Below are 27,406 nucleotides of genomic sequence, written 5' to 3'. Positions count from 1 at the left end.
TGAGTTGTCAAAGACACCCAAGAAGACAAGTGCAGGAAACAGCCCTATATGACAAGTGATCTTTTAAATATTTTCTTTGTGAGAGAAGCGAGTGGATAAGATTTGTGAGAGAGAGGCTCAAGAGGATCTGCCATGCCCCATGCTCCGACTGACATTCATCATATAATGTGGAGATGGCTTTTAGTGAAGTAATTCCTGACTTTGAGATGGAAAAAAAAGTATGACACACAAGGAATAATCTCTGGATGACTCTAAAAGTACCTTTATTTGTCAGGGGAGCAGGAAGCATGCCAGTGGTAGTACAGTTAGCTTTAAAAATTGCAAGGGTTTTAGCAAAGACTGAGGCTGTTGCTATCAGTATCAAGGACTTATTTGATTCAACAGAAGTCAATGAGGACATAACTATGTAAAAAATAATAATAAGTCACAATCACTTTGCTGTCCTGATGAAAGTTAAAAATAGTGACATTTCAAAGCTCTGTAGCTAGTGAAGCATATTAATAGTAAAGGTAGATATCATTGGTAGCACAAGAGTATGAGGATGGTGGATGTAAACCGATAGATGAACTGGTGATCTAGACTGGCGGGATGCGGAACAGGAGTGGGAGGGGAGAGGATGGAGAGGAAACAGGGGAGGACACTCTCTGAGAACTGGCTGATGTCTTAGTCATAAACACACACACACACACACACACACACACACACACACACACACACACACACACACACACACACACACACACACACACACGCACAGTCTTCTAGAAAGTCAATTGTTTCACAGCCCCCAGGGACTGTTAAAAAATCATATATAAAAAAAAAAAAAACATGCAAACACAAAATATACATTACTCAAACATTAAACACAGACACTTTGTTTTGGCTACAGCTATCCAGCCAGCAGGAGACATTGTCGCTGATATCTCACAGTTCAGCAGGCACTATACTATGTGTACTGGAGACTGGTCGCAGGGACCGTAAGTGGGGAGCCACACAGACACGTTGATAAAACTATACTCCTTAGCGAGCCATGAAGCACTGAAGAGCAAAAGTCCACTTTAGACATTCTATACTGTATTAAGATAAGCGTATATTATTATGGAAGAGAAGAGGGCACATGCCCATTCAAATAATGCACAATTTTCTGCACTTATGCAGGAAGAAGCAAGAGAAAAACATCAAATGAAAAAAATATATATATATATATATATATATATATATATATATATATATATATATATATATATATATATATATATATATATATCAGATTTAGGCAGTATGGTTTTGAGGCAGTAAAAAGCTATTGTATACATATAAAAGAGTAGACAAACAGACAGAAAAAAAAAAGAAAAAAACATTTGAAAAAGGAAAAGGTAACATGGTCAACAAGTGATACGGTAAATTTCATTACAAAGAAAATAACAAGACAGACAAAGGGCAGACTCATGAAGTCTAAGAGAGTGGCCCCAGGTTACTGAGGCACCAGAGACAGGGAGAGGAAAGGGTTGCTCTGAGACTGGTCAATACCACATGAGGCGACCACCAGCTGCAGGGACCGGGAGGTTTTGGAGGGTGATAGAACTTCTGAAAACTGGGTTTGAGATCAGGAATATTCCTGCCCCTTAGGGTTGGCGTGCACATCTTCCGCATATGCATAACTCCTGCTGGATGGGAAGCTCTCGCCAGCACTGGTGGGGCAGTGGGAGGACTGGGAGGCGCGAGAGGCCTGCTGGCTTCCACGCAAAGGGGACGACATAGACCCCCGCTGACTCTCCCGCCGACTGAGACCTTGAGACCCGTTGACAGAGGGAGCTTGTGGGCCACTTTTGGGGGTAATATTCCAACTATAATTGTTGGGCATTGTGGAGGCGGGCACCGTGAGGGTGTTGTGGGAGTATGTGTTGGAGCGAGAAGTGGGGTCCAGCACGTAAGTATTGGAGAGGGAGCTTGTGGGGCTGCCCACTGTGGGGGTGGGTGGAGGAGGTGGGCAGTTCCCCCCGCTCATTTGCAGGAGGTGGTTCCTAAGACCCAACATGGGGATGGCCTCATCACCGTTGCCTACCAAACAAATGAAAATTGTAAGATCACTGAGCCTCACCTGCCCTAGTGTTAATACCAGCTAGAACCTCACTTGAGCGGTTACTACTCAGGTGTGTCACACAGACCTCACCTTTGTTAACACAAACCTTTTTCTCAGCTACAGATGTGACCTTCCCAACTTCTACCTGCTGACTACTAGTAACCTACAGAACAGCACCTTACAAATCAAACTCCTATTAGCCAGAAAAGACTACATCACATTAAAACTACGTAATATAAAAAAGAAAGCCTTTTGAGGGAAGCTCATTATCTTTCACACTGGATTATTTCAGTTCCAGATGGTAAGGTTGTAACAACTATAACGTGTTACATTTCTTATTATAGTGTCTTTCTGCCACAGAAATGAGAAATAATGGCCTCCTTCCCAATCATTCAGGCAATTGTTGCTCCTACTGGTCATCCATTGCTGAGCCAATCAGACACACGGCTGCTTCTCACCCTCTGACCCAATCACATTACCAACTAGTCCTTGCCTTCAGAACCATCCACCTTCTTGAAAAATTTTCAATTGTTACTACTTATACTTCCATAGTTTGAACAAAGAAAAAATGAATACTTTTTTACAAAATTTGTTACACTCTTCCTTATTCATTCTAATATTTTCTTCAGTATTTCCTAGTTTAGTAGAATAACTGCTCTGAATCCTTCTCTTTCTTCTCTTACTTTCCTTTCTCTACTCATCTTGATTAATTAAATTATTTCTTACTCCTCTTTTTTGGTTCTTACCCTACATTTTCTGCTCAAAATTTTAGTTTATTACTCTTGGCCATGTGTAACTTCTCTACTAACAATTATCATCTTATTTTCTCATATATCTATTCATATGTATACTACATATATTTTTTTTTTAATTATTCTATAGTACAGCCTTACTTTCCTTTCTACTTTTAAGACAAACAACTTTCATACAAAGCCACACTCACTCTGTCCCCATACAAAACACACCTTCAAGCATTAATGAGAAGCTTTACTCCACATTCTGCTCTCATCTACTGCTCAGGAAAGCCACGCAAGGTAAGGAGAGACAAGATTAATAGCTCTTTACTGCCTTTAAATGACATGAATGATTGATGAACAGAGCAAATACCTTATTTCTTCTCCTTTACAGGTGGCATGGATCCTCCTTACTCAAAGAGAAACTTTTTGTTAGTAGTGCACAAATACAACTTTTTTTTATTATTATTTGGATTAGTTTAGGTGGTGGCTTTTAATACTTTTACATGAAGTGTATTTATGTACATAGGTACTACTTTTTGAGGGGGGAGAAACAAGCTTACTACAGGCTACTGTTACTTTCAGCAAACACACAACTCACATGGTCTGACAAGTGACATCCAGAGCAATGACTGCTGTCCTATCTGACTAACATCCCCTTTCCTCCCACACTAACCTCAGGACATAAGGCAGTCTGGCTCATCACAGCCATTTCATTCATTCACTCCTAGTAACCTAAGCTAATTTCTATTTTAAATTTTATATCCACAACTCAATAGTAGAGCTACGTGGTCTACCTAAGAACCTCATCAAAGAAGAATTAGTCTTAACTGATTGGAAAGTGACATTACAGCATTATATGGAACCTTTCCATTAGCATAGTTTTAGATAAATGTTACACACACACACAAGAAAAAAAAAAAATAAATAACATCATTAATAGCTAATTTCTGACAAAGCTCTGCACCTGTGCTTGCTGGCTGTCAACTACATGCCAACTAAGTTTTCTATGAACTTTTTATATCACAGAAAGTAGGAGCACCACAGGCATGATATACAAGACTGAGATAACTAAGGTTTATGTGGTCCACCTGACCGTTTTGGACTGTGTCTGGATTTCTATGCCTTGCTGCACAAAGGGACATACTTGGATGCAAATCCAGATTAAAAAACACAAGTTCAAGTTCTAAAATGTATCAAAACTTATAGTATAATAAATAACTATCAATTCTACAAATGAAGACAGCATTACGATGTAAGTTACAGTAAATATATACTGTATATATATATATATATATATATATATATATATATATATATATATATATATATATATATATATATATATATATTTTTTTTTTTTTTTTTTTTTTTTTTTGCTGAGTATCAGCTAGTATTATACTTTTATACTTTACTACTGAACACATTAATGTCTAAATAACAATTGTTGAACCTTTTGCAAAGAAACTACTACTGGGGTGGTTTGCAATCAAAATGAATAAACTCACACACACACACACACACCCACACACACACACACACACCCACACCATGTAAATGCAAATCTGAAAATGCTTTTACTAGTAAGTGGATACCTCAGTTCTAAATGACCAACTATAAGAACTAGTTGCACTGGTATGAAACGAATATAACCTCATTCTAAGCATGTGAGATACAATGGGAAGAATGGGAACGAGCAAATGGCTCCCTCTTCAATATTATGTAAAGTCTAGCACAGCACAGTACAGCATAGGTGCAGATGCCCAGTGACCTTGATAGGCTCCACTCAAGTCAACACAGGCACATTAATTGTTTTTCTTTGGCATTAATAGAGCGCATCACATTGCTATTATGTACAATCATTATCATTGTTAGCATCATCCTACTTGAGTTTAAAGACATTTTTAGAAATTTTCATTTAGAGGGGTAATTATTTGTTATGAAAATTATGTATTGCTGTTGATGAAATACTGTTGCAACTTGGTGCAAATGTATATATATATATATATATATATATATATATATATATATATATATATATATATATATATATATATATATATATATATATATATATATATATATATATATATACATAATGTTTTCTTGTGCAGAGTAATGGAGGTGGCAAGTGGGGTGTGTCACATTTAGAATGCCAGTTTGAGGGACTGAGAAGACACACTGAATACTAGACTATCGCTGAAAATTGATCATGAGCAAGATATTCATGGGGAATCCATCATGTGGGGCAAAATGCACGTCAATCCACGACACATAATGACTTATTCCTTGAGAGATGGAGACTATTTCACACCAGTTCTGCTATAATCTTAAGGTCCATAAACAAAGGTCATTGAGGATGCTAAAACCTAATGATCTGACCTCTAGACAGCCAGTTCTATTTGAGAGTAGGAAGTGCAAGCTCATCATTCAAGGATTACTAGCACTCTACACACTATCAAATACAAACTCTACACTACAGCAAAAATAACCAATTAATAAATAAATTAATAAACAAAATGAATAGATAAATACACATTAGTTACTACAGTGAGGTCTATGCCTGATATCCACAAACCAGAGACCAAAACAAGATTTACCACACTTATGTGCCTGATAGTAACTGTGGCTGGGTTAAAAGTTTGGTTCGTTTATACCATTTCATAGAAAACTTCCCACTTATAATTTCTTTTGCACTTCATTATTTTGAAACAAATTATTGGTGCAAATATTAACAAAGATTGCAATACCCAGTTGGCTTGATGGCCTAATCTTCCAAAGATCATAGCAATGCATCATTGGTTGGAATGGATTAATGGTATCCATCTAATGCTTGTGTCTTTAAAGTAAATACATCAAATGTCTCTCAGTACGTAATGTTACTGTGGTTTGTTGAAAAAAAAAGAAAAAGAAACATGAAGACACCTCATTCCACAAAACATGCTCAGCTTACTAAAGGAGAGGGACAACTCAACCTGAATCCTTCTCCTGAGCTATCCAAGGCATACACTCACACATTCACACACACAGACACACTCACATACACACAACAGTGGTTATCAGGACTCAAGGTTAAACTCAAAACATACAAAATATTAATCACATCCAATATTTAGAAATGTGATAATTTTGTTGCTGAATTTAGCATAGTCAATGTTCATCTAGTCTGGGTTAACATGCATAACACCTCAAAGGCACTTCAAGGGGAAAATAAAGTCATAGGTGCAAGCACAATGTCTCCATGGCAAGATGGTCAGTGTGGTTAATCAACTCAAATGAATCACATGCTGCAGGCTAGGCAAGACTGAGGCTGCAGGTGGTAGGAAGCAATGCAGGCAAAGCAGGGTGTAAGGCCTGGAAGAAGAGAGTGACAGGAGAAAGAAAAGAAGATATGACAGTGAACACAAAGGCTGAATTGTTGGGAAAGCAACATAAACAGGATGCATGGGTTAGTAGTGTTGCAAGCATTGTTGGTGTTGTGGTATTAAGCTTTCTCTTGTCTGTTGTATTTGCAGGTGTACGTATAGTTACGCACTGTAGTGTCCCAGGAGTTAATGAAGGAAGAGTGTAAAACTTACTGATGGAAGCTTTCATTTCTGTTGGAGGATGTTATCATGTTTTCTGCAAAAGGTATGTACGTACTTGCTCTTCAGTTATACATATTAGTTTGAAGGGATGTTATTACAGACTCCACTGTACTTAATGTATTCAACACTCATTAAAAATATGTTGGTATTGTTGTATGCAGTTGTACTTTGTATGACTTATTACACAATGTAACTAGTGTCAAATTAAGCTATTACAAGTTCTTTTTAAAGTTCATTATTATGACCAATAAAATTTTGTAAAAAAAAATTGAAAGCTTACAAAGATATTATTTCAAGCACAGTGTTGTAGATGTGTTAGTCTGTCCTGCAACAATATAAGATCGAAAGAGCTAAGGTGTAAGAGAAAGAAGATAGATGGCTGTAATGATGGACATGAATGTGAGATTATGTGATGACCTTATGAAAATGTCAACTTGGCTTTGTATCAACTCACCCATCTTTGGTCCTGGTCCGCGGTTCATAGCATTGGGTCCTCCACCACGCTTGGGGGGCGGTGCCACCGGGCAGCGCACATGCTCCACAGGAAGGACTCGTCGCCGCTTCTTGGGCAGCTTGGCACGGGCTTGAGTGTGGCTGTAGTACATGGCGAAGTTGGACACGATGACAGGCACTGGGAGCGCAATTGTCAATACACCAGCCAGGGCACAGAGCGCACCCACAAACATGCCCACATAAGTCTTGGGAGCCATGTCGCCATAGCCCACAGTGGTCATGGTGACCAGTGCCCACCACAGGCCAAGAGGGATGCTGTTGAAGTCGTTGTGAGGGTTGGCTTGTATCCTCTCAGCATAATATACTAAGGAGGCAAAGATCACAATCCCCAGCACCAGGAAGAACACAAGTAAGGTTAACTCTTTTGCTGATGCTCGGAAAGTCTGTATCAAGATTTTGAGTCCTGAGGAGTGGCGTGTCAACTTGAATAATCTCATGATTCGAATGATACTAAAGAATTCCAAAATATCTGCATTCTCCAAATGTGAGGCAAACTTCTGGAGGAGAATATCCACATAGAAGCTTAGAGTAGCAATGAAGTCAATCATGTTCACTGATGCCTTAAGAAACATAAACTTATTGGGTGATGCAATTAACCTTATTAATATTTCGAAAGTAAACCAAGTGTTACAGACACACTCTATGTAGAAGAATGCTTCATGAGCATTGGTAGCTTTCTTGTCAAGAGTCCAAACGGTTGTGTTCTCTGCTGTGTGTACAGTGATATTTTGTATCACTGGCACTCTCATGTCCGGGTGTGTCTTGAGGCAGAATGAAAGAATGGACACACAGATGAAGAACACGGAGATAACACCAATAACCTGAAGTACAAGTCACCAAATTAGTTGTGTGCACTGCATTGTATACATATATGTATATATAAATATGTACTAAGGGCCAAATTTTAATAAAATGCATTAATGCAAATGTATGATAAATGATTGTAGATCTTAAATTAAAGATGCCATGAAAAGGCTAATTAAAGAAGGACTTTTAAAAACTAAACTGTAGTGAACATGAAGCTTTTAAAAGGCTAAACTTATAATGTGATGGTGATCTTTATAATTTATTAAGAAATCATCAGTATTTATTTCTATATATTACAGAAAACATGTACTTAAACATTTAGACAATAGAAAAGTAGCAATGACCTTGATACCATACTTGTGTACATGAGCATCTGATGAAAGGCAAAGCATATGTGGTCTTTAGTGAGTGAATAACATTTTTCATTAGTCTTGATGTAATATATTATATGGTAACTGATACTTTTCTGGTAAATTTTATAAATCTAATTGTCAAAATGAATCTTATTTAAGCAATGGATGAATTACAGATAAAATGAAAAACTTTCAGTAATATTTATATAATATTCAATAATATTTATGTAAATTATGTTGCACAGCTGTGGGGCTTTCTTGCGTAAGACTGTGAAGAATCAGGACTGCTGATGGAATTGTAGAAAAGGCAGTCACAGTATCAGAGATACAACAGGAACCGTAGTGAGCAGGAGTTGGCAGGAATGAGATGTGTGGTAGTGTGGTAAGTATGTTCTAGTATGCCTTCCGAGGATTCTCCAGATTTTGTAGCTAGTGTCTCCACTTTGTGTTGTGATACAGCTAATATTACTCATTCCACATCTTAGCAGTATCAATAACATTCAAAGGTTGAACAAACTATAGGCAAAGCCTCATCTTTTTAATTTTTGCCCTACCAAGTGAAAAACATTTGTTACTCAACCTGCTCAACATTACAAAGGCACAGCTATGTTGTATTTTTTTTATTATTGTTTGGTCCTCTGCCATTGTGCTGGTATTGACAATCTTATCAAGGTCATGATAGGTGATTGAATTATCCTGGAGTTCTATTCCAAATGGAACTTGCCTCATTTCTTTGCTCATATGAAAGTTAACATGGAAGAAAAAGGAAGTTTTATATACTGCACAGGTACAGACATGAGATTAATAATCACAAAATCATGAAGATCATTATTGACTACTCTTTCCCTCTGCAGCATCTTACTTCCCTTTCACTACCAACTTCTGTTCCTGTTTTCCTTCCATCATATGATATTCTCATATCCATTTTAGCCTTATAAATTCTTTTATACCCTGTTGATGAAGATTTTTCAGTGGCCATGGCACCTGCACCTTGAGGGAGCATTGCAGCCTTGCCAGGTGCAGCCTCAACACAAGGGATTCCTTTGGTATAGTGTAACCTTTAGCTGTTTCTTTTTGTATGACCTGCATGTCAAACATATCTTTTCATAAGTGTTCTGTGACCTGTGTGTCAGGCTGATTGTTGTGGGGACACAATGAAAGTGATGGCTGAGCAATGTTTCAGCTTCCTCACATGCATTGTCATTTTCCCTAAGTTTGTTTTATCAATACAATGTTCTGATAAAATCTTTGTTCCCTGGAATAAAAAAGCATACATGATCATTACCAGCAAACTAATTTCCCCGAATGACTGATGAAGAGAAGGTTCATGCTCATTAACAGCTTAATCTATCCAGTGAATACATGGTCACTCACAAACCATGCACACCATATTCCCATATCCTGACTAGGTATTATAGACAACATACATATTGTCTAAACCATCCAGCAAGACATATGTCCCTTTCTTTGGACTGACTGATGACCTGTAAGGGGACTGGCAATTAAGTGGGCCTTTTTTTATATTTTTTTTGTTACTCTTGGCTGGCTTTCCCTCATGCATACAAAAAAAATATACAAGGCAAAGTGGCATACACACCTTGGCAGCCTGGGAGGAGTATGGCTCGTCGAACAGAGACCACAGCTTAGGTTTGGTCTTTTGCCACCACGACAAATTTCCAGAAAAATAGTCATCCTCAAAACCAAACTTCCTGGCAACCTCCTCCTCACTGGGCTTGTCTGTGTCCAGGTCCAGACGGTCCAGCACAGCCAGTGTCTCCTGTGTGTCTCGATGCTGCAAGGACATTGTAGGATTGAGGTAGGCAACACCACCATTGGTATCCTAAGGTGTGCTTAACAGTATACTGTACTATATCTGCAGTCATGGAACATGATCTAATATTGATAGTGTTTAGAATGAAGTGGAAATACACTTAAGTCCTCTTATACATGTATTCACTTGAAAAGAAGAGCTTGGGTACATTTTTCAAATTCATATGACTTAAAACAGTATTTATCATTCAAAAAAATGTTTCATGTTAATATACAATAAAGAAATGGGTACTTTCTTGGTATTTGCCAAATAACTAAATATTAATATATATTTACCTTCATAATAAAAATGTATCTAACTTAAAAAAAAGAAAATGAATAAGGAAGCAAGATATTGCTTGTGTTTGAAATCAATAACATAAACTCAGCAAATCTATAAATGATTAATGTCAAGGTTGTAGAATTCCTCCAAATATTGGCTCAAAGGTACATGAGATTCTAGAAAATGACTCAGTCTAAGAAATGAGAGAGACTTTCCCTTTAAACATTTTCTCAACATGCTATGGGGGGGGTGTGAAGGGCTTGACTCTACACATTCTCTCTGAAATTACAAAACCTGAAAACATTTCCTAAACAGAATAATACAGTTTTATCGCATCAGTGACTCCAGTGAAACTGTACAAACTGTACAAACTGTACAAACTCGTGTGTTGACAAAAGTATCCATTCCCAGTTAACTCTAAGGAATTCAACTCAATGTTTTGAATGTGTGCTACTGCCAAGTTTCATGTTATATATATATATATATATATATATATATATATATATATATATATATATATATATATATATATATATATATATATATATATATATATATATATATATATATATATATATATATATATATATATATATATATATATATATATATATACACACACACACACACACACACACACACACACACACAAAGAAGTACAGAAAGGAGAGTTAACTTCTTTGTGTTTTCGTCGTTTCCTTGAAGACAGGCGATTCATTTTGTCCACACACACTAGTGGTTATGAAAGAAGTCTTAAGTTTCTGACAGCTTTGGCTTCGAATGCTTGATAAATTGACCAGGTAAAAACTTCAGAGCCTAACAGTTAGTAAAACACCACAGTCGACAAAATGAGTCAATGAGTAGTTACAATCTTCTAATTCTTGTTTAGATATTTGTTTAGTAAAATTACAAAGGCATACCAAACTACGATGCCAATAGTCATAACCACCTTAAAAGGAAAAATAAACGATATAATACAACAGCATGGAAAACGCCTGACAAGGATGCTTAGTGCTCACCGCCGTGTAGGTCATCCAGCAACACGGCTCCACCTGGTTGGAGTCGAGCCCCCAATACTCCAGCTCCTCCTCGAAGAGCGGGCCGCACACATCGGTGGGGTAATGTAGTTTGCCCGTGCGGTAGTAGTTCAACACCTGCAGACGGACGAGTATTAGCAGATACATGCAAGTATGAATTAAGAGTTTACATTAGCAAAGTAGTACGCAGCAAGGATACGAATCTTGAAGTGTTTAAGCTTCTTATCGTGTTACTTCTTTCCCTCATACAAAGGAGAAAGATGGACTGTGAGAACATATCTCTTTTTCCTCTTCCTCCTTGCGAGCTCATTCACTAACCCAGCAACGTGCTTCTCTTACACACGCACACCCTTAAAAAGTAACCCACTTGTGACTGTTCTCTCTCTCTCTCTCTCTCTCTCTCTCTCTCACCTGCGCGAACACGCCGGGGTGCCTGTCAAAGAAGTACTCATTCAGGATCGGGTCATAGTTAGCGAGAGCCTCCGTCAGGCGGGAGAGACGCGTCGCTGGGATCTTCTTCAGAGTCGCCTGTGGGATTATTATTATTATTATTATTATTATTATTATTATTATTATTATTATTATTATTATTGCTGCTGTTGTTGTTATCATTATTATCATCATCATCATTACTACTACTACTACTACTACTACTACTACTACTACTACTACTACTACTACTACTACTACAATTTCTACTTCTTTTGCAAAAACAGCAACAACTAATGCTACTGATGCTATTGATACAATTGTTATGATAAACTTCACCCCCCACACATACAGGGTACAGATGGTAGGAAGAACAAGTGAAACAGGTGGATTCAGCTTTAATGGGAGAGTGACGTGATGCAAAGGAGGCGCCACAAGAGATGAAGGCGCTATGAAAACACACCCTGATCTTAATCGCTACAACATCACTAGGCTAAAGAAAGTGGATAAATGTAAACTGCAACCCAAAGTGGACACGAAAGAGGGGTTTAATTTCCATCTGTGATCGTGAGATAGTTAAATGTGCCGCAGATGAAACAAGCGCAGGGGATATCGCAGGGAGTCTAACAATTTAATCTTGCTAGAAAGTCTAGGTAGCACTGATCGGTGGTGAAAGAAAAGATGGTGAAGATAGGAAGACACACACATGCAGACACATAAATAAGGATACAGGGGGTAGAGAAGGAAACACACACACACACACACACACACACACACACACACACAAACACGGCCCGGTAGCTCAGTGGTTAGAGCGCTGGCTTCACAAGCCAGATGACCGGGGTTCGATTCCCCGGCCGGGTGGAGATATTTGGGTGTGTCTCCTTTCACGTGTAGCCCCTGTTCACCTAGTAGTGAGTAGGTACGGGATGTAAATCGAGGAGTTGTGACCTTGTTGTCCCGGTGTGTGGTGTGTGCCTGGTCTCAGACGTATCCCAAGATCGGAAATAATGAGCTCTGAGCTCGTTCCGTAGGGTAACGTCTGGCTGTCTCGTCAGAGACTGCAGCAGATCAAACAGTGAATTACACACACACACACACACACACACACGGAATGGTGGAAGACCCAAAAAGTATGGCAGAACTGTTAAATAGTAAATTTCATGAGGTCTTTACTAAGGAATCCAAATTTGAAAGACCACAGGGTAATAGAGAGACTGTCTATATGAAAGAGATTAAAGTAACCAAGCTTGAAATAAAAAAAGTTGATGACGGAACTAGATGAGGAAAAAGCAATGGGACCGGATGAAGTCTCAGGCAGAATACTGAAAGAATGTAGGGAAGAACTAGCAAGTCCAATATACAACATCATAAAATGCTCAATAGAAAATGGAACAGTGCCAGTGGAGTGGAAAAGAGCTGAGGTGGTTCCCATATATAAGAGCGGAAGGAAGGAAGAACCTTTAAATTACAGACCGGTATCACTAACTAGTGTAATATGCAAGATGTGTGAAAAAGTAATAAAGAAGCAATGGATTGAGTTTCTTGAAGACAACAAAATATTATCAAATAGCCAATTTGGTTTTAGAAAAGGTCGGTCATGTGTGACAAATTTATTGAGTTTCTACTCTAGAATAGTTGATAAAGTACAAGAGAGAGAGGATGGGTTGACTGTATTTATTTAGATCTAAAAAAGGCTTTTGATAAAGTGCCACATGAAAGATTACTATGGAAGTTAGAGGAGAAGGGTGGCTTAAAAGGAAGCACATTGAGATGGATGAAGAATTACTTAAGGGGGAGAGAAATAAGGATGATAGTTAAAGATATGAAGTCCAAGTGGAGAACAGTAGACAGCGGAGTGCCACAGGGTCAGTATTGGCACCAATACTTTTTCTCGTATATATAAATGACATGCCAGAGGGAGTGAACAGCTACATAAATCTGTTTGCGGACGATGCGAAACTGTGCAGAGTCATTAAACAAAAAGAGGATTGTGAAATACTACAGGAAGACTTAAACAAGATCTGGAAATGGAGCAAAAAATGGGAGATGGAATTCAATGTGGACAAAAGCCATGTCATGGAAATGGGAAAAAGTGAAAGACGACCAGTGGGAATCTATAAGATGGGAGATGGAGTAGAACTAGAAAAAGTAAAAAAGGAAAAGGACTTGGGAGTGACAATGGAAGAAAATAATCAACCGGTAAGCCATATTGATAGAATTTTCAGAGAGATGTATAATTTGCTAAGGAATATTGGAGTAGCATTTCACTATATGGACAAGGAAATGATGAAGAAATTGATAAGTACTAAAATAAGACCTAGATTGGAATATGCAGGAGTTGTGTGGACTCCCATAAAAAGAAACACATAAGAAAATTAGAGAGACTACAAAAATGGCTACAAGAATGGTTCCAGAATTTAAAGGGATGGCATATGAGGAGAGACTAAAGGCAATGGATCTACCAACCTTGGAGCAGAGAAGAGAGAGGGATCTGATACAAGTTTATAAATTGATTAACGGAATGGATGAAGTGGATAATGAGAAACTGATCCTGAGAGAAGAATATGACTTTAGAAGCACAAGATCGCATAGTAAGAAACTAAGGAAGGGAAGATGTCTGAGAGATGTTAAAAAATTTTGTTTCCCGCAAAGATGTGTTGAGACTTGGAACAGTTTGAGTGAGGAAGTGGTGTCAGCAAAGAGTGTACATAGTTTTAAAGAAAAATTGGATAAGTGTAGATATGGAGACGGAACCACACGAGCATAAAGCCCAGGCCCTGTAAAACTACAACTAGGTAAATACAACTAGATAATACACACACACACACACACACACAGACAGATATTGACAAAAGCAATTTCATACTATATAAACAATGAAACTAGAACCTTAAAACTATATATGACAATTCTAGTACTTATTTCACCCACACATAAAAAAAAACATTAAGAACATAAGAAAGGAGGGAAGCAGCAAGAGGCCGCCAGGCCTACACTAGGCAGTCCCTGTGTGCTTAATCTACCTAATTCCATCTATCTTCCCCATCCATGAATTTATCTAACCTTCTTTTAAAGCTCCCTATTGACTCAGCTCTGACTACATGACCACTGAGACCGTTCCACTCATCAACCACTCTGTTTGAAAACCAGTTTCTTCCCATTTCTTTCCTAAACCTGAATTTTTCAAGTTTAAACCCATTATTTCTGGTTCTGTCCCCGCTACTGATCCTAAGAACTACATTCATGTCCCCTCTGTTAAAACCCTTATACCACTTAAATACTTCTATCAGGTCTCCTCTTAACCTACGTCTCTCTAAGGAATGCAGATTAAGTTTTTTTTTCAGTCTCTCTTCATAGGGAATATCCCTCATTCCTTGAATCTTTTTTAGTAATTCTCCTTTCCACTGACTCCAACAGAGTTATGTCCTTCCTGTAATGTGGGGACCAGAATTGTACCGCATAGTCAAGATGTGGCCTGACCAGCGCCAAGTATAATTTTAGTATTACTTCAGGACTCCTGCTTTTAACACTCCTAAAAATGAAACCTAATACTCTATTCACCTTATTTCTGGCCTTGATACATTGCTTCCTTGTACCGAGATCAGAGCTATCTATGACTCCTAAATCTTTCTCATACTTGGAACTTCCTAGTGCCAATTATCTATTGTGTACCTATTGCTTGGATTATCTCTACCCACGCTCAGTACCCTGCACTTGTTAATATTGAACTGCATTAGCCATCTATCTGTCCTTTCTTTCATCCTATCCAAGTCAGCCTGCAAAGCCTTGCCATCCGAATCGGACCTAATTAATCTACCTATCTTTGTATCATCCGCAAATTTACTGATATAACTAATAATTCCACTATCCAAGTCGTTGATATATATTAGAAATAATAATGGCCCTAAAACTGAGCCCTGTGGCACCCCACTAACTACTTCTCCCCACTCGGAATTAGATCCATTAATCCCTTTGTCGCCTGCCGTCTAACCACGCTTTAATCCAGCCTTATATTCTACCCTCTATACCGTGTGCTTTAACCTTTTTTAAAAGCCACTGGTGAGGTACCTTGTCAAAGGCTTTACTGAAATCTAAGTATAGAATGTCATAATTTTCAGCTTTATTTGCCGCCTCATAAACCTTACTATAAAAGCTCAACAAGTTGGTAAGACACGACTTCCCTTTCGTAAATCCATGTTGTTCGTGATTTATCAAGCCGTGTTTGTCTAGGTGTTCCCTAATGTTTTTCGCTATTATTGATTCCATTAATCTACCCACAACTGAAGTTAAGCTGACAGGCCTGTAATTAGACGTTAGGGCTTTATCCCTTTTCTTAAATATGGGAACCACATTAGCTTTTCTCCACATTGTCTGTACCTCACCTGACTCCAGTGATATCCTAAAAAGTACCGCTAGAGGCTCGCTGACGACTTCCTTGCATTCCTTTAGAACCCTTGGATATACTTCATCAGGTCCTGGTGACTTGAATTTCTTTAGTTTATCTATCTCCTGTTCTACCATCGCCTTAGTTATATGAATACACACACACACACACACACACACACACACACACACACGGTAGCTCAGTGGTTAGAGCGCTGGCTTCACAAGCCAGAGGACCGGGGTTCGATTCCCCGGCCGGGTGGAGATATTTGGGCGTGTCTCCTTTCACGTGTAGCCCCTGTTCACTTAGCAGTGAGTAGGTACGGGATGTAAATCGAGGAGTTGTGACCTTGTTGTCCCGGTGTGTGGTGTGTGCCTGGTCTCAGGCCTATCCCAAGATCGGAAACAATGAGCTCTGAGCTCGTTCCGTAGGGTAACGTCTGGCTGTCTCGTCAGAGACTGCAGCACATCAAACAGTGAAACACACACACACACACACACACCTTGTAAGTCTCGTGCCGTATCCCGCCCACATTGAGGACCACCCTGTTCTCGGCGTCCATGGCTGGAGGGGAGGGCGGGCCTGGGCGGTGGGCGGGCGAGACAGCGTGGGCGTGGTGGCGGTGGGCGGCGGGGGCGTGGCGGGAGGAGGAGAGGGTCAGGTAGCGGTGACCTGGCTACTCCCCCACCGCCCTGTCTCCTCCTGCGAACGGAAAACACAGAAAAAGAACATTAGTAACATAACAGACATTTATTTCAACAAGGAAGGGAAGAGATTAAAGGAAACTTCCACTCCTTTTCCTTCCCCAAGCGAAAAAAAAAGAAAAAAAAAGAATCGATAAATAAAATGGAGAGTACAGAAAATTAATCCATCCCGTGTATTCGCTGACAACTTATGGCGGACTGGCTGGTCTGAAAGGGACGGTGGGGGGAACGGAGGGTGAGGGAGACGGGGAGTGAGTGGTGAAGGAGGAGGGAGAGGGGGAGTAAAGACAGGCTCAGAACAACGCAAGGACAGGCCCACTCCCTCACAGGACTGGATGCGGGAGGGGATGCATGTTGTTGTTGTTGTTGTTGTTGTTGTTGTTGTTGTTGTTGTTGTTGGTGGTGGTGGTGGTGGTGGTGGTAGTGTTCTTATTGTTGTTGTTGTTGCTGCCGTTGCCGCTGCTGCTGCTACTCTTACTACTACTACTACGGTTAATTAATAATAATAATAATAGTGTTAATAATAATAATAATAATAATAATAATAATAATAATAATAATAATAATGATAATAATAATAATAATAATAGAATAATAATAGTAATAATAATAACAATATCAACAATAACAATAAAATGATAATAATCGTAGCAGCAGCAGCAGCAGGAGCAGCTGTAGCAACAACAACAACAACAACAATAACAACACCTGTGACGACGACGACGACAACAATAACAACAACAACAACAACAACAACAACATTACCACCACCACCAACAACAATATTAACACTACTACTTCTATTACTATAACTACTAGTATACTATTACTACTACTGATGGTGGTGGTGTTGTTACTTTTGCTGTTGCTGCTATTGCTTCTGCTACTGCTACTGTTACTGTTACTGGTAGTGCTACTACTACTCCACCACCACCACTACTACTACTACTACTACTACTACTGCTACTGCTACTACTGCTGCTGTTGCGGCTGCTGCTGCTGCTGCTGCTGTTACTGCTACTTTTGCTGTTGTTACTGCTTACTACTACTACTACTACTACTACTACTACTACTAGCAGCAGCAACAATAAGCCAAGAATAGCAGCAGCAGTAACAGCAGCAGCAGCAACAACAAAAACAGTAGCAACCACCACCATCACCACAACAATGGAGAGGGACGGGGTGTTCTCCCGGGGCGGGGGACGCGGGGCGCATGCGGGGCCGCTGTGCCGCCTGAGAGCCCCGCGCCAAGAGAGGTGAAGTGCATCCCTTCACCTTCTGCGCCGCCAGCCGCCCTGCCACCTCACCCGCTCCATCTAGCCCTTTGTCGGTGGGCAAGAGGTGGGCCAGCTCTTGCCTCATTGTGTGTGGCGTCGCCTTTTATTGTGTACACCACAATAGGGGGAGACCGACACCCCTTGGCCCTCCACCCAGGCTCCCCGCCACGTCCCTCCTTTCCTCCCACCCACTGCACAATCCAATATTAGAAACGCCGTCATATGCGTCTTCTTGGAGGTGTGCTTGGCAGGTCAGCGTGCGGCGGCTTGTTTTCTGAGCACCGGTAATGACAGCTTGGCCCCGATGTCTTAATAACTTTGTCGCTTCAGGCAGAGGATCTGAACTAATATAAACCGGGACTCATTGCTCATCTTTATCTTATTTATCTTTTTTCCTTCATTTTTTTTCTTCCTTTTTTTTAATACTCACAGGGTAAAGTACTAATATTTCTTCTCGCGTCCTTCTCACAAGTAACCAATTGAGCATACACCAAAAAGACGCCCATGACACGCCCTTGTAACGCTACCACTCAACTTTACTCCTTTTTTTTTTCTTCTTCTTAATTAATTTCTTTCTGTACTTTCCTCATTGATTAAGTTGGCGCGTGTCACTGCCACAGCTTATCACACTTTCAGTCCAGCTGCGCGGCAAAGGTGGTGATTACGTCTCACTCCCGTCTCGCCTTCCTCAGTATTTCAGGCGCGTGTGTCATCGAGGCGTCCTTATCATGCCCCTTAGTCACCTCTTATAACAAACAGAGGCGTGTGTGTGTTTATTTACTCTTCCTACGTGATAAACCTTCTGAACCCTTTTGAACCCTACAGAACGACACTCCAACGCCTTCCTCTAAACTGCGCCACACACACACACACACACACACACACACACACACTTAACATCCACCACCACCACTACTACCATCACTACCGCCGCCAGAAGCACGTCATCCGTAACCCTCTAGATATTCAGGCGATAAAGGTGAATTATTTAGCCTCGCACCGCCCATCTGCATGCTGCCTCACCCATAAAAAGTTGGTCGATTCTCCCTCCTGTCATCCCAAAGTTCAATATTTCCCTCCTCTGCTTCCCCTTCCTCATCCTTCCCGGTGGTGACATCATTTCCCGTCTGCCTTTCCGACAATTCCTTCCCTCTTGTGTCTCTTCGTAGTAACAGTCTTCGTGGAGCAGCGTTAGTCACGTGGCCGCAATGGTGCTGACGATGCAGGTGACGATGTAGCAAAAAGGGGTTATCTCTCATCATCGCTTTCTGCTCCACTGCGACATTCTATTGAGTCATACGTGGTGCAGGTGTGAGTTATTTTCCTCAGAATGTTACGCTTTTCGGCAGACTCCTCAAATAAACAGTAAATAAGCGCACAACGTCTCCTGTTCCTGTGCAAGACGCTGCTCTTCTCACACTCTCTCTGATCTCCACGCTTGAGTAACCTTCCAAATTATCCACCTTGATGCGATAGCACTGAAAATGATAAACAGTGTCTGAGCATATGGCTGACACCGACCTCTCTCTCTCTCTCTCTCTCACACACACACACACACAGACACACACACATACCAGTGGAATAGAGCTGGCCGTCACCAGACCTGAGCTGTACGATCACCACCGGCTGGGGATCCACGCACGGAAAACCATAATGATATTCACCTCGGCATAATGTTATTGCGGTAGTTAATTACGGCAGTCATAACAGGTTGCCGGGGAGCATCACGCTAAACCAGGGGAGCGACATTACCGCGCACGAGGTAAGATTAACGATTGCATTCCATAAATTACACTTCCTTCTGCATTATCCTTAAAGAGGCTTCCTGGGCCCGAGGGAGGCGCTGGCTGCAGGAGGCACCTCACGCAAGCCTTGACTTTACTTCCCGTGCTTTTAAACTCAAGGTAAGGAGATAGGGGAAGCACAGCAGGGAAAAAGTAGACGGTAGAACGGATGAAGCGACGGAAAACCAAACAAGAAAACCAGCTGTAAACGATTACAAGGAAGACTGCAGAACCAAAGAGTCACTCTTCACTTTCTACACTTCTCAATTCAAGACCAGACCAGAACAGTGGGGTAAAAGTGAACAGCAGAACGGATGAGACGACGGAAAACCAAACAAGAAAACCAAACATAGATGATAACGGGAAAAACTCTACAAAACCAAACACACCGCCTTGACTTTCCACACTTCGCGACTCAAAATCAGACAAGAACAGCGAATTAAAAGGGAATAAGTGGATGAGGCGAAGGAAAAGTATACGAGGCACAAATGCTAAGATTACATAACCAAACACCCACAGTCTTGACATTCCTTACTTCTCAACTCAAGACTAGGCAAGAACAACGAGTTAAAAGCGAACAGCGAAGTGAGGCGACGGAAAAGTAAACCAGCTATAAACGGTTATAAGAAACACTACAGAACCTAACACCTACAGTCTTTACTTCAGAGGCTACGAGGCGCCCTGGGACCAACTCGCCACTCCGTGCTGCATGTGAGTCGAGCTGCAATGAACCTGACCGTGTGTTGTCGGTCCCAAATTGTGGTGGCAATAATGCTGGAGGGAGACAAGGCAATATGAGAAGCGGAACTCTGCGTGCTAAACGATGGCGGCAGAGAGAGAGAGAGAGAGAGAGAGAGAGAGAGAGAGAGAGAGAGAGAGAGAGAGAGAGAGAGAGAGAGAGAGAGAGAGAGAGAGAAGGGCGCTGGGTGGTCCGGCGTGGCGTCTTTGTGGGAGGGGACGGAAAGAGGAACAGGAAGGGGAAGAGGAAGAGGAAGGGATGAGGGAGAGGATGAAACGGCGATAATTATAATGTGTATAATCGTATTTTTTCGAACACAAGCCAGATGAATAAAAAATGTAGAGGTCAATGTCCGCCTTCCCTCCACCCTCTCCCCCCTCCCCCCTCCACTCCTTCCCTTATTACCTCCACTTGGGCGGGCGTGGAGGCTGTGTGTGCGTGAGTGTGCAGGCGCGGAGACATTTATACGACTTTTGTGTGAATATATAGACGCGTGGAAGTAGAGCGTGTGCGTGAGTGGATACGTGTGTGTACAGAGGAGGAGGAGGAGGAGGAGGAGGAGGAGGAGGAGGAGGAGGAGGAGGAGGAGGAGATGTAGAATATAGTTTCGAAATATCACCACCATTACCACCACCACCACTACCGCCCCTACTACTACTACTACTTCTACAACTACTACTACTACCAGTACTACCAAATTATGTCTTTACTTCAGTCCACGTGACATTATCAGTAATCGTGAAAGAAAATAGCTAGTTTGCTTTAATTACTCTCTATTCCCCTCTTTCCCACACGTTCTCTTCCTTCACTTCTCTTTCTCTCTCTCGTTCAAATCAATTTTGTCTTGAGATTATTTTTTCTATTCAATTTTTTTTTATTTACTTCTTATTTTTCTTTATTATTTTCTATTATCATGGTGGTCTCTTGTATTAGTTTGATTATGTTAGACTTTCTCTCTCTCTCTCTCTCTCTCTCTCTCTCTCTCTCTCTCTCTCTCTCTCTCTCTCGTCAATTTAATTAAAAATCTTCAAATAAACCAACAAATTTTCTGTATTTCATTATATAGATTTTTGTAGATAATCAAACTTCCCCCCCTCTCTCTTTCTCTCTCTCTGTCTGTCTCTCTCTCTCTCTCTCTCTCTCTCTCTCTCTCTCTCTCTCTCTCTCTCTCCAGCCTATCTTTCTGTCCGTCTCAATATCTGTCATTTCATCAAGCAATATCTGTCTCTCAGCGTCACCCTGTATTGGACTGTCTATTATCATGCAGTGACTCGCCTCTCTTTCCCTGTCAGTTTCTTTACTCCTGACTCATCTTCTATTTGTCTGTCAGTCTGTTGTTGTCTGTCCTGTTAGTTTATCCTGTCTGTGATTACTCTGTCTATGTTTTCCAGCACCGTTCCCATGTAATTTTGTTTGACTGATTGTTTGTCTAATTGTTCATCTTGTTTGTCTGTCTATTTGTTTATCTACCTGTCTGTCTGTTTGCCCACCTTGCTTGTCTGTCCGTCTGTTTGTCTGTCCGTCTATCTTTCTAATTTGTCTATGTCTGTTTGTATTTCTCTGTCTATTTGTCTATCTGTCTGTCTGTCTACCTTAATCTGTCTCTCTGTTTGCTAACCTACTTATCTTGTGTGTGTGTGTGTGTGTGTGTGTGTGTGTGTGTGTGTGTGTGTGTGTGTGTACCTTTGATCTGTCTGTCTGTCTGTCTGTCTGTCTACTTTAATATGTCTGTCTGTCAACTAACGTGTCTAACTCTGCCTATCTATCTGTCTGTCTGTCTGTCTACTTTTGATCTGTCTGTCTGCCTGTTTACCTTTAATTTGTCTGTGTGTCTGTCTGTCTGGCTGTCTATCTTTGTCTGTCTGCCTGTCTGTCTGTCCACCTTAATCTATCTGTCTGCCTGCAAACCTGCGTATCTTTGTCTGGCTGTCTATCTTTGTCTGTCTGTGTGTCTATCTGTCTGTTCACCTTAATCTGTCTGTCTGCCTGTCTGTCTGCCCACCTTAATCTGTCTGTCTGCCTGCTAACCTGCGTATCTCTGTCTGTCTGTCTGTCTGCCATGATAACCTTGGGTCGTTACCACACGTAGCGCGGCTCATCCAACCATCAATTTTACTATCGAAGTTTAGAATAAGTCCAGCGAACAGGATATTGGACGGGAGGAGGCGAGTTAAGGAGGAGAGGGGCGGGGGGGAGGCCGGGAGGAGGAAGGAAGGTAGTGATAAGGAAAGGAAGCGAAAAAAAATACGTAACGGAAAATTCTTCGATGAAAAAATGAAAAATGGAGGAGGAGGAGGAGGAGGAGGAGAGATGAAAAATTCCAAATTCGCAACAGTGATTAAAAAAAAAAAAAAACAGACTTGATCTTCTCCAATGTAAAACGAAAATTGAAGATGAGGAAAGAAAAAAATAAAGAAACACAAAATTAAGAAAATAGTGAAGTCCAGATTTTTTTTGACAACATAATAAAGAAAAAAAAGAAAAGGAAAGAAAAACACGTATGAACCGAGAGAGAGAGAGAGAGAGAGAGAGAGAGAGAGAGAGAGAGAGAGAGAGAGAGAGAGAGAGAGAGAGAGAGAGAGAGAGAGAGAGAGAGAGAAATACACAAACTAAGACAAAAGAAGAAGGGAACAGGAACATCAAGACATTTGAAAAACCATTAGTGAGAGAGAAGAAGTAAAAGAGATAGATAAAGCCTGAAGGATGAAAGAGAAGAGTACAAATGGGGGACGGAGGAGGAGGAGGAGGAGGAGGAGGAGGAGGAGGAGGAGGAGGAGGAGGAGGAGGAGGAGGAGGAGGAGCAGGAGGAGAGATAAGAGAGTCAAGGGATGAGGCGTGGTGAGGATCAGGTCACGGAGAAGATAAGAGGAGATATAAGTGAGAGATCAAAGGAGGAGGAGGAGGAGGAGGAGGAATACAAAGGAATACAAAGGAAAGACCAAGCAACAACAGACCCTGGGGTCCTTACTAGGCTGCTTGGTTAACTATTCTATACTAACTACACAGTGTGAGAGACAGGACAGCAAAGCAGAAGGCTCCTCCCACCCACCCATCCCACCAGCCGAAGCCGGCCGGAAAAGGAAAGGCACCATGTGGTATTGAAAAACCAAATGGATTTTAGAGGATAGAGAAAGAAGTTGTAATCTACGTCTACTCTTGTTTGTGGGGACTATGTAGGTGCTTGACGGTTATGTAGTGTGGTGAATGTGCGTGTGGGTGGAGTCACAGTGTGGATGTCGGAGGGTGGTGCGGCAGCCTTGCCTGGCGCTTTCAAGGAAGGCAGCAGTCAATCAGGCCCCAGCTCCGTTCACTCCACTGAGTAAGCGTACTTTCCCTTGAGGGACGCCGTACACTGATTTCCCCTGCAACATTGATCCCTGGTTGTCCTGATGGTGATAAAAATTAACAGGGCCCTAGACAAACACAACCCGTCACAGGTCGAAAGTGGGAGTAGTGACCGTTAACTCAGGGTTATCTGTGAGTGTAAGTATAGTATAGTGTAATGTAAATGTGGACACAGTGTAGAGGTCAAGAGGTGGTGCGGCAGCCTTGCCTGGCGCTTTCAAGGAGGCAGCAGTCAATCAGGCCCCAGCTCCGTTCAGTCCACTGTAAAGTGTACTTCCCACTAAGGGCGCCGCACACTACATGGTTACCCCTGCAGCAGTGACCCTGGTACTTTAATTCCCGATGATGATCACTACTGTCAGGGCTCCTGACTTTCCACAGCCCGTCACAGGTCGAGAGTAGTAGTAGTGACCGTTAACTCGGGGCTGTCTGTGTCGTGTAAGGAGGGTAAGTGTATTCGCGAAACACCCGCAATTCACGATCTGAGGCATATTTCTTTATGGACGGCGCAAATTACTCGGAGATAAACAGTGACAACCGGGGATTAGTTTCGAAATATTTGTCAAGACGAATTTTGAATGTCTCAATAGTACCTGAATCAACTACGTTCGATGGCAAACCGTTCCAAATATTGATAATGCGATTAAAGAAAAATGTTTGGCTTCGTTTGTTTTAAATCGCTTTCCTATTACCTTGAAACCGTTGTTTCTGGTGAAATTTGACCGGTCAAGCGTTAGGAAGTTATCAGGATTCATATTCGTAAATCCCTTAAAAATTTTGAAGAGTGTGATAAGGTCCCTCGTAATCGACGTTTGGAAAGAGTAAATAAATTTAGTTCTTTAAGTCGTTCCTCGTATGGTTTATTACGTAATCTTGGAACCATTTTAGTTAATCGACGCTGTATTCTTTCTAATTTTTCAATGTCTTTCTTATAATAGGGTGACCAAAATTGTACGTTATATTCAAGGTGCGGGCGTACGAGCGAATTATATAAAGTTAATATTATCTCTTCCGTTTTGAATGTGAATGATCTTCCGATAAAGCCGACTAATTTATTTGCGATTTTCACAACTTCGGTGCATTGATTACTTTGTTTGAGGTCAGCCGATATTACAACGCCAAGATCTTTTTCTCTCTGTACGCTCTTTATGGAAGCATTCCCCATTGTGTAGTTCGCTCGTGGATTACTATTTCCAATATGTAGAACATGACATTTGTCAAAATTGAAATTCATCAGCCACGTTTTAGACCATTCGACGAGGGTATCTAAATCGTTCTGTAAAAGTTGACGCTGAGTTACTGAGTCTGCCCTGTTGGCAATTTTTGTATCATCCGCGAATTTTGATACTTTACAGTTAATATTTTCCTCGATATCGTTTATATATATGATAAAAAGAATCGGTCCCAAGACTGATCCCTGAGGAACGCCACTACTTACGCTGGTCCATTCTTACGATTTACCGATTTACCGTTTATTACTACACGCTGTTCACGGCCCGATAGCCAGTCTTCGATCCATGTAACGAAATCGCCAGTTATACCGTGAGCTTTTAGTTTATTGATGAGGCGTTTGTGGGGAACCTTATCGAAGGCTTTTTGAAAATCTAAATAAATTATATCAACTGCCCTAGTGTCGTCGAACAGATTATCCGTGTTGAGAGTCCTTGATGATGTTATTACTTTCGAGGAATGCTACCGTTTTGTCTCGTATAAGTGATTCCATTAGTTTACCTACCACCGATGTGAGGCTTATCGGTCTATAATTTTGAGCTTCAGACTTATTACCTTTTTTTTTTAAATATAGGTGTAACGTTTGCGAGTTTCCATTCGTCGGGTACTTTTCCAGTATTTAACGATTTACCAAACAGTATCGAAAGTGGTTTAGCTAATTCATTTTTAGCCTCTTTTAATATCCTTGGAGAAATTCTATCAGGGCCCGGCGTTTTGTTTATTTTAATTTTACTGATCGCTTGCAAAATTTCGTTTTCTTCAAATGTGCACGTATTCAGAAAGACGTTATTACTTTGAATGCGAGGAGTCGGCTGTTGTTCTAAGTTAACTTCTTCTGTGAATACGGTTGAGAAGTAGTTATTTAAGATATTTGCCATCATGGTATCGTTTTCAGTGTACTCGCCGTTTTGCATTTTTAATGGGCCTATTACTGATGGTAAGGTCTTTTTCTTTCTAATGTAGCTGAAAAATTCCTTGGGATTAGACTTACTGGAATTTGCAATGTGAAGCTCGAGGTTTTTCTTACTTCTCTTGATGAGTGCTTTGGTATTTCGGCGTAATCGGTCGTGTTCTATCTTATCACTGTTTATTTGAGTGAGCTTATATTTCTGAAATGCGCGTTTCTTAGCAAGGAGGCTATTTTTTATTTCCGTATTCCACCACTTCGGTTTTGAGTTAACGATCGAGCGCCTATTTCGTAGTGGAACAGATGCATCTACTGCTTTGTTAAGATTGGATGTAAATATTAGCCATGCTTCGTTAATACTTATGTTTCCCGAGAGCTCACTCCAATCGCTTTGCGCAAGAATGTTTCTAAGTTTTCTATAGTTGGCCCTTTGATAGTCAGGTACTTTTTCTTTACTTTCCTTTATTATAGATTTATTTTCTTGAATACTGAAAGTAATCACCCGGTGGTCACTGCTACTGAACTCAGGTCCTACTTTTACATTTCCGACAATGTTTTCATTCGTAGTTAAGACAAGGTCTAAAATATTTTCTCCTCTTGTCGGCTGTTCTACTAATTGATAAAGGCTGCTTTCGAGCAAGTTCGCGTATAAACTGAGTCCTGTATGTGAGTTTAAAGGATCGCCCCATCTACGTATAGGAAGATTGAAGTCACCAAAGATTACGGTTTCGTTTTCACAACAGATTTCAGCTATCTGTTCATAAAGTTGGTTGTCTACTGCCGTTGACTGACTTGGAGGTCTATAAATAATACCAATTACGATTTTGCGGGACTGGAGGTTAAGCTGAATGAATGACGCATTTATATTAGCTATTTTCGTGGTGGATTTTGCAATTGGGTGAAGATTAGTTTTAACGTACAGGAGCACCCGCCTCCTCTCTTTCGTTTCTTTCACAACTGAATAAACTGTACCCGGGTATTGAAAATTCGGCCAAAAAGTCTCTGTTTACTGTATCAATCCACGATTCCGTTACGCCGATAACATCATATTCCTCCATGGAAACGATTTCTTCAAGATCCTGAAATTTATTTCTGATACTGCGAGCATTTACAAAGCAAAACTTGACAAAATTTTGAGTAGATGGGGCCGTGTCAGCATTAACATTACTATTTACGTTGTCCCTGGCCGTGCTAGTTGGCTCGCGTTTTTTGCCAGGTGAGCAACAACAGCGTCGTGAAATAGACGGCCGAGCCGCGCCGATCCGATTTCGTTAAGATGTAAACCATCATTATTAAATAATATTCTCTGGTTGTAGAAGTCATTCCATAGATTTACGAATCGAACTCCTTCTCTGCAGAGGTTGTCTAGACGAGCATTAGTGCTGAAGGCTTTGTTAT

General features: G+C 40.7%; 1 protein-coding gene across 6 annotated transcripts in view; it reads right to left on the bottom strand.

The window, feature by feature from the left end:
- LOC123506530 (potassium voltage-gated channel protein Shaw-like) overlaps nt 1-27,406 on the bottom strand; it is a 227,625-nt gene that overhangs the window by 5,605 nt on the left and 194,614 nt on the right. The window contains exons 1-7 of one of the 6 annotated variants that reach the window (XM_045258687.1): nt 17,881-18,810; nt 16,525-16,724; nt 11,618-11,734; nt 11,189-11,323; nt 9,675-9,869; nt 6,859-7,738; nt 1,278-2,061 (exon numbers count right to left, since the gene is read on the bottom strand). In XM_045258687.1, coding sequence (XP_045114622.1) covers nt 1,607-2,061; nt 6,859-7,738; nt 9,675-9,869; nt 11,189-11,323; nt 11,618-11,734; nt 16,525-16,584 — 1,842 coding nt within the window. In that variant the 5' untranslated portion in view covers nt 16,585-16,724; nt 17,881-18,810 and the 3' untranslated portion in view covers nt 1,278-1,606. Of the gene's footprint in view, nt 1-1,277; nt 2,062-6,858; nt 7,739-9,674; nt 9,870-11,188; nt 11,324-11,617; nt 11,735-16,524; nt 16,725-17,880; nt 18,811-27,406 lie in introns of those variants that run through there. The other 5 variants (XM_045258685.1, XM_045258688.1, XM_045258689.1 and 2 more) reach the window with 5 other exon arrangements.

This window comes from Portunus trituberculatus, chromosome 20 (assembly GCF_017591435.1).
Source record: "Portunus trituberculatus isolate SZX2019 chromosome 20, ASM1759143v1, whole genome shotgun sequence".
Lineage (NCBI taxonomy): Eukaryota > Metazoa > Arthropoda > Malacostraca > Decapoda > Portunidae > Portunus > Portunus trituberculatus.
The sequence above is the reverse complement of the archived record's forward strand: the minus strand, read 5'-3'. Positions and strand labels throughout refer to the sequence as shown.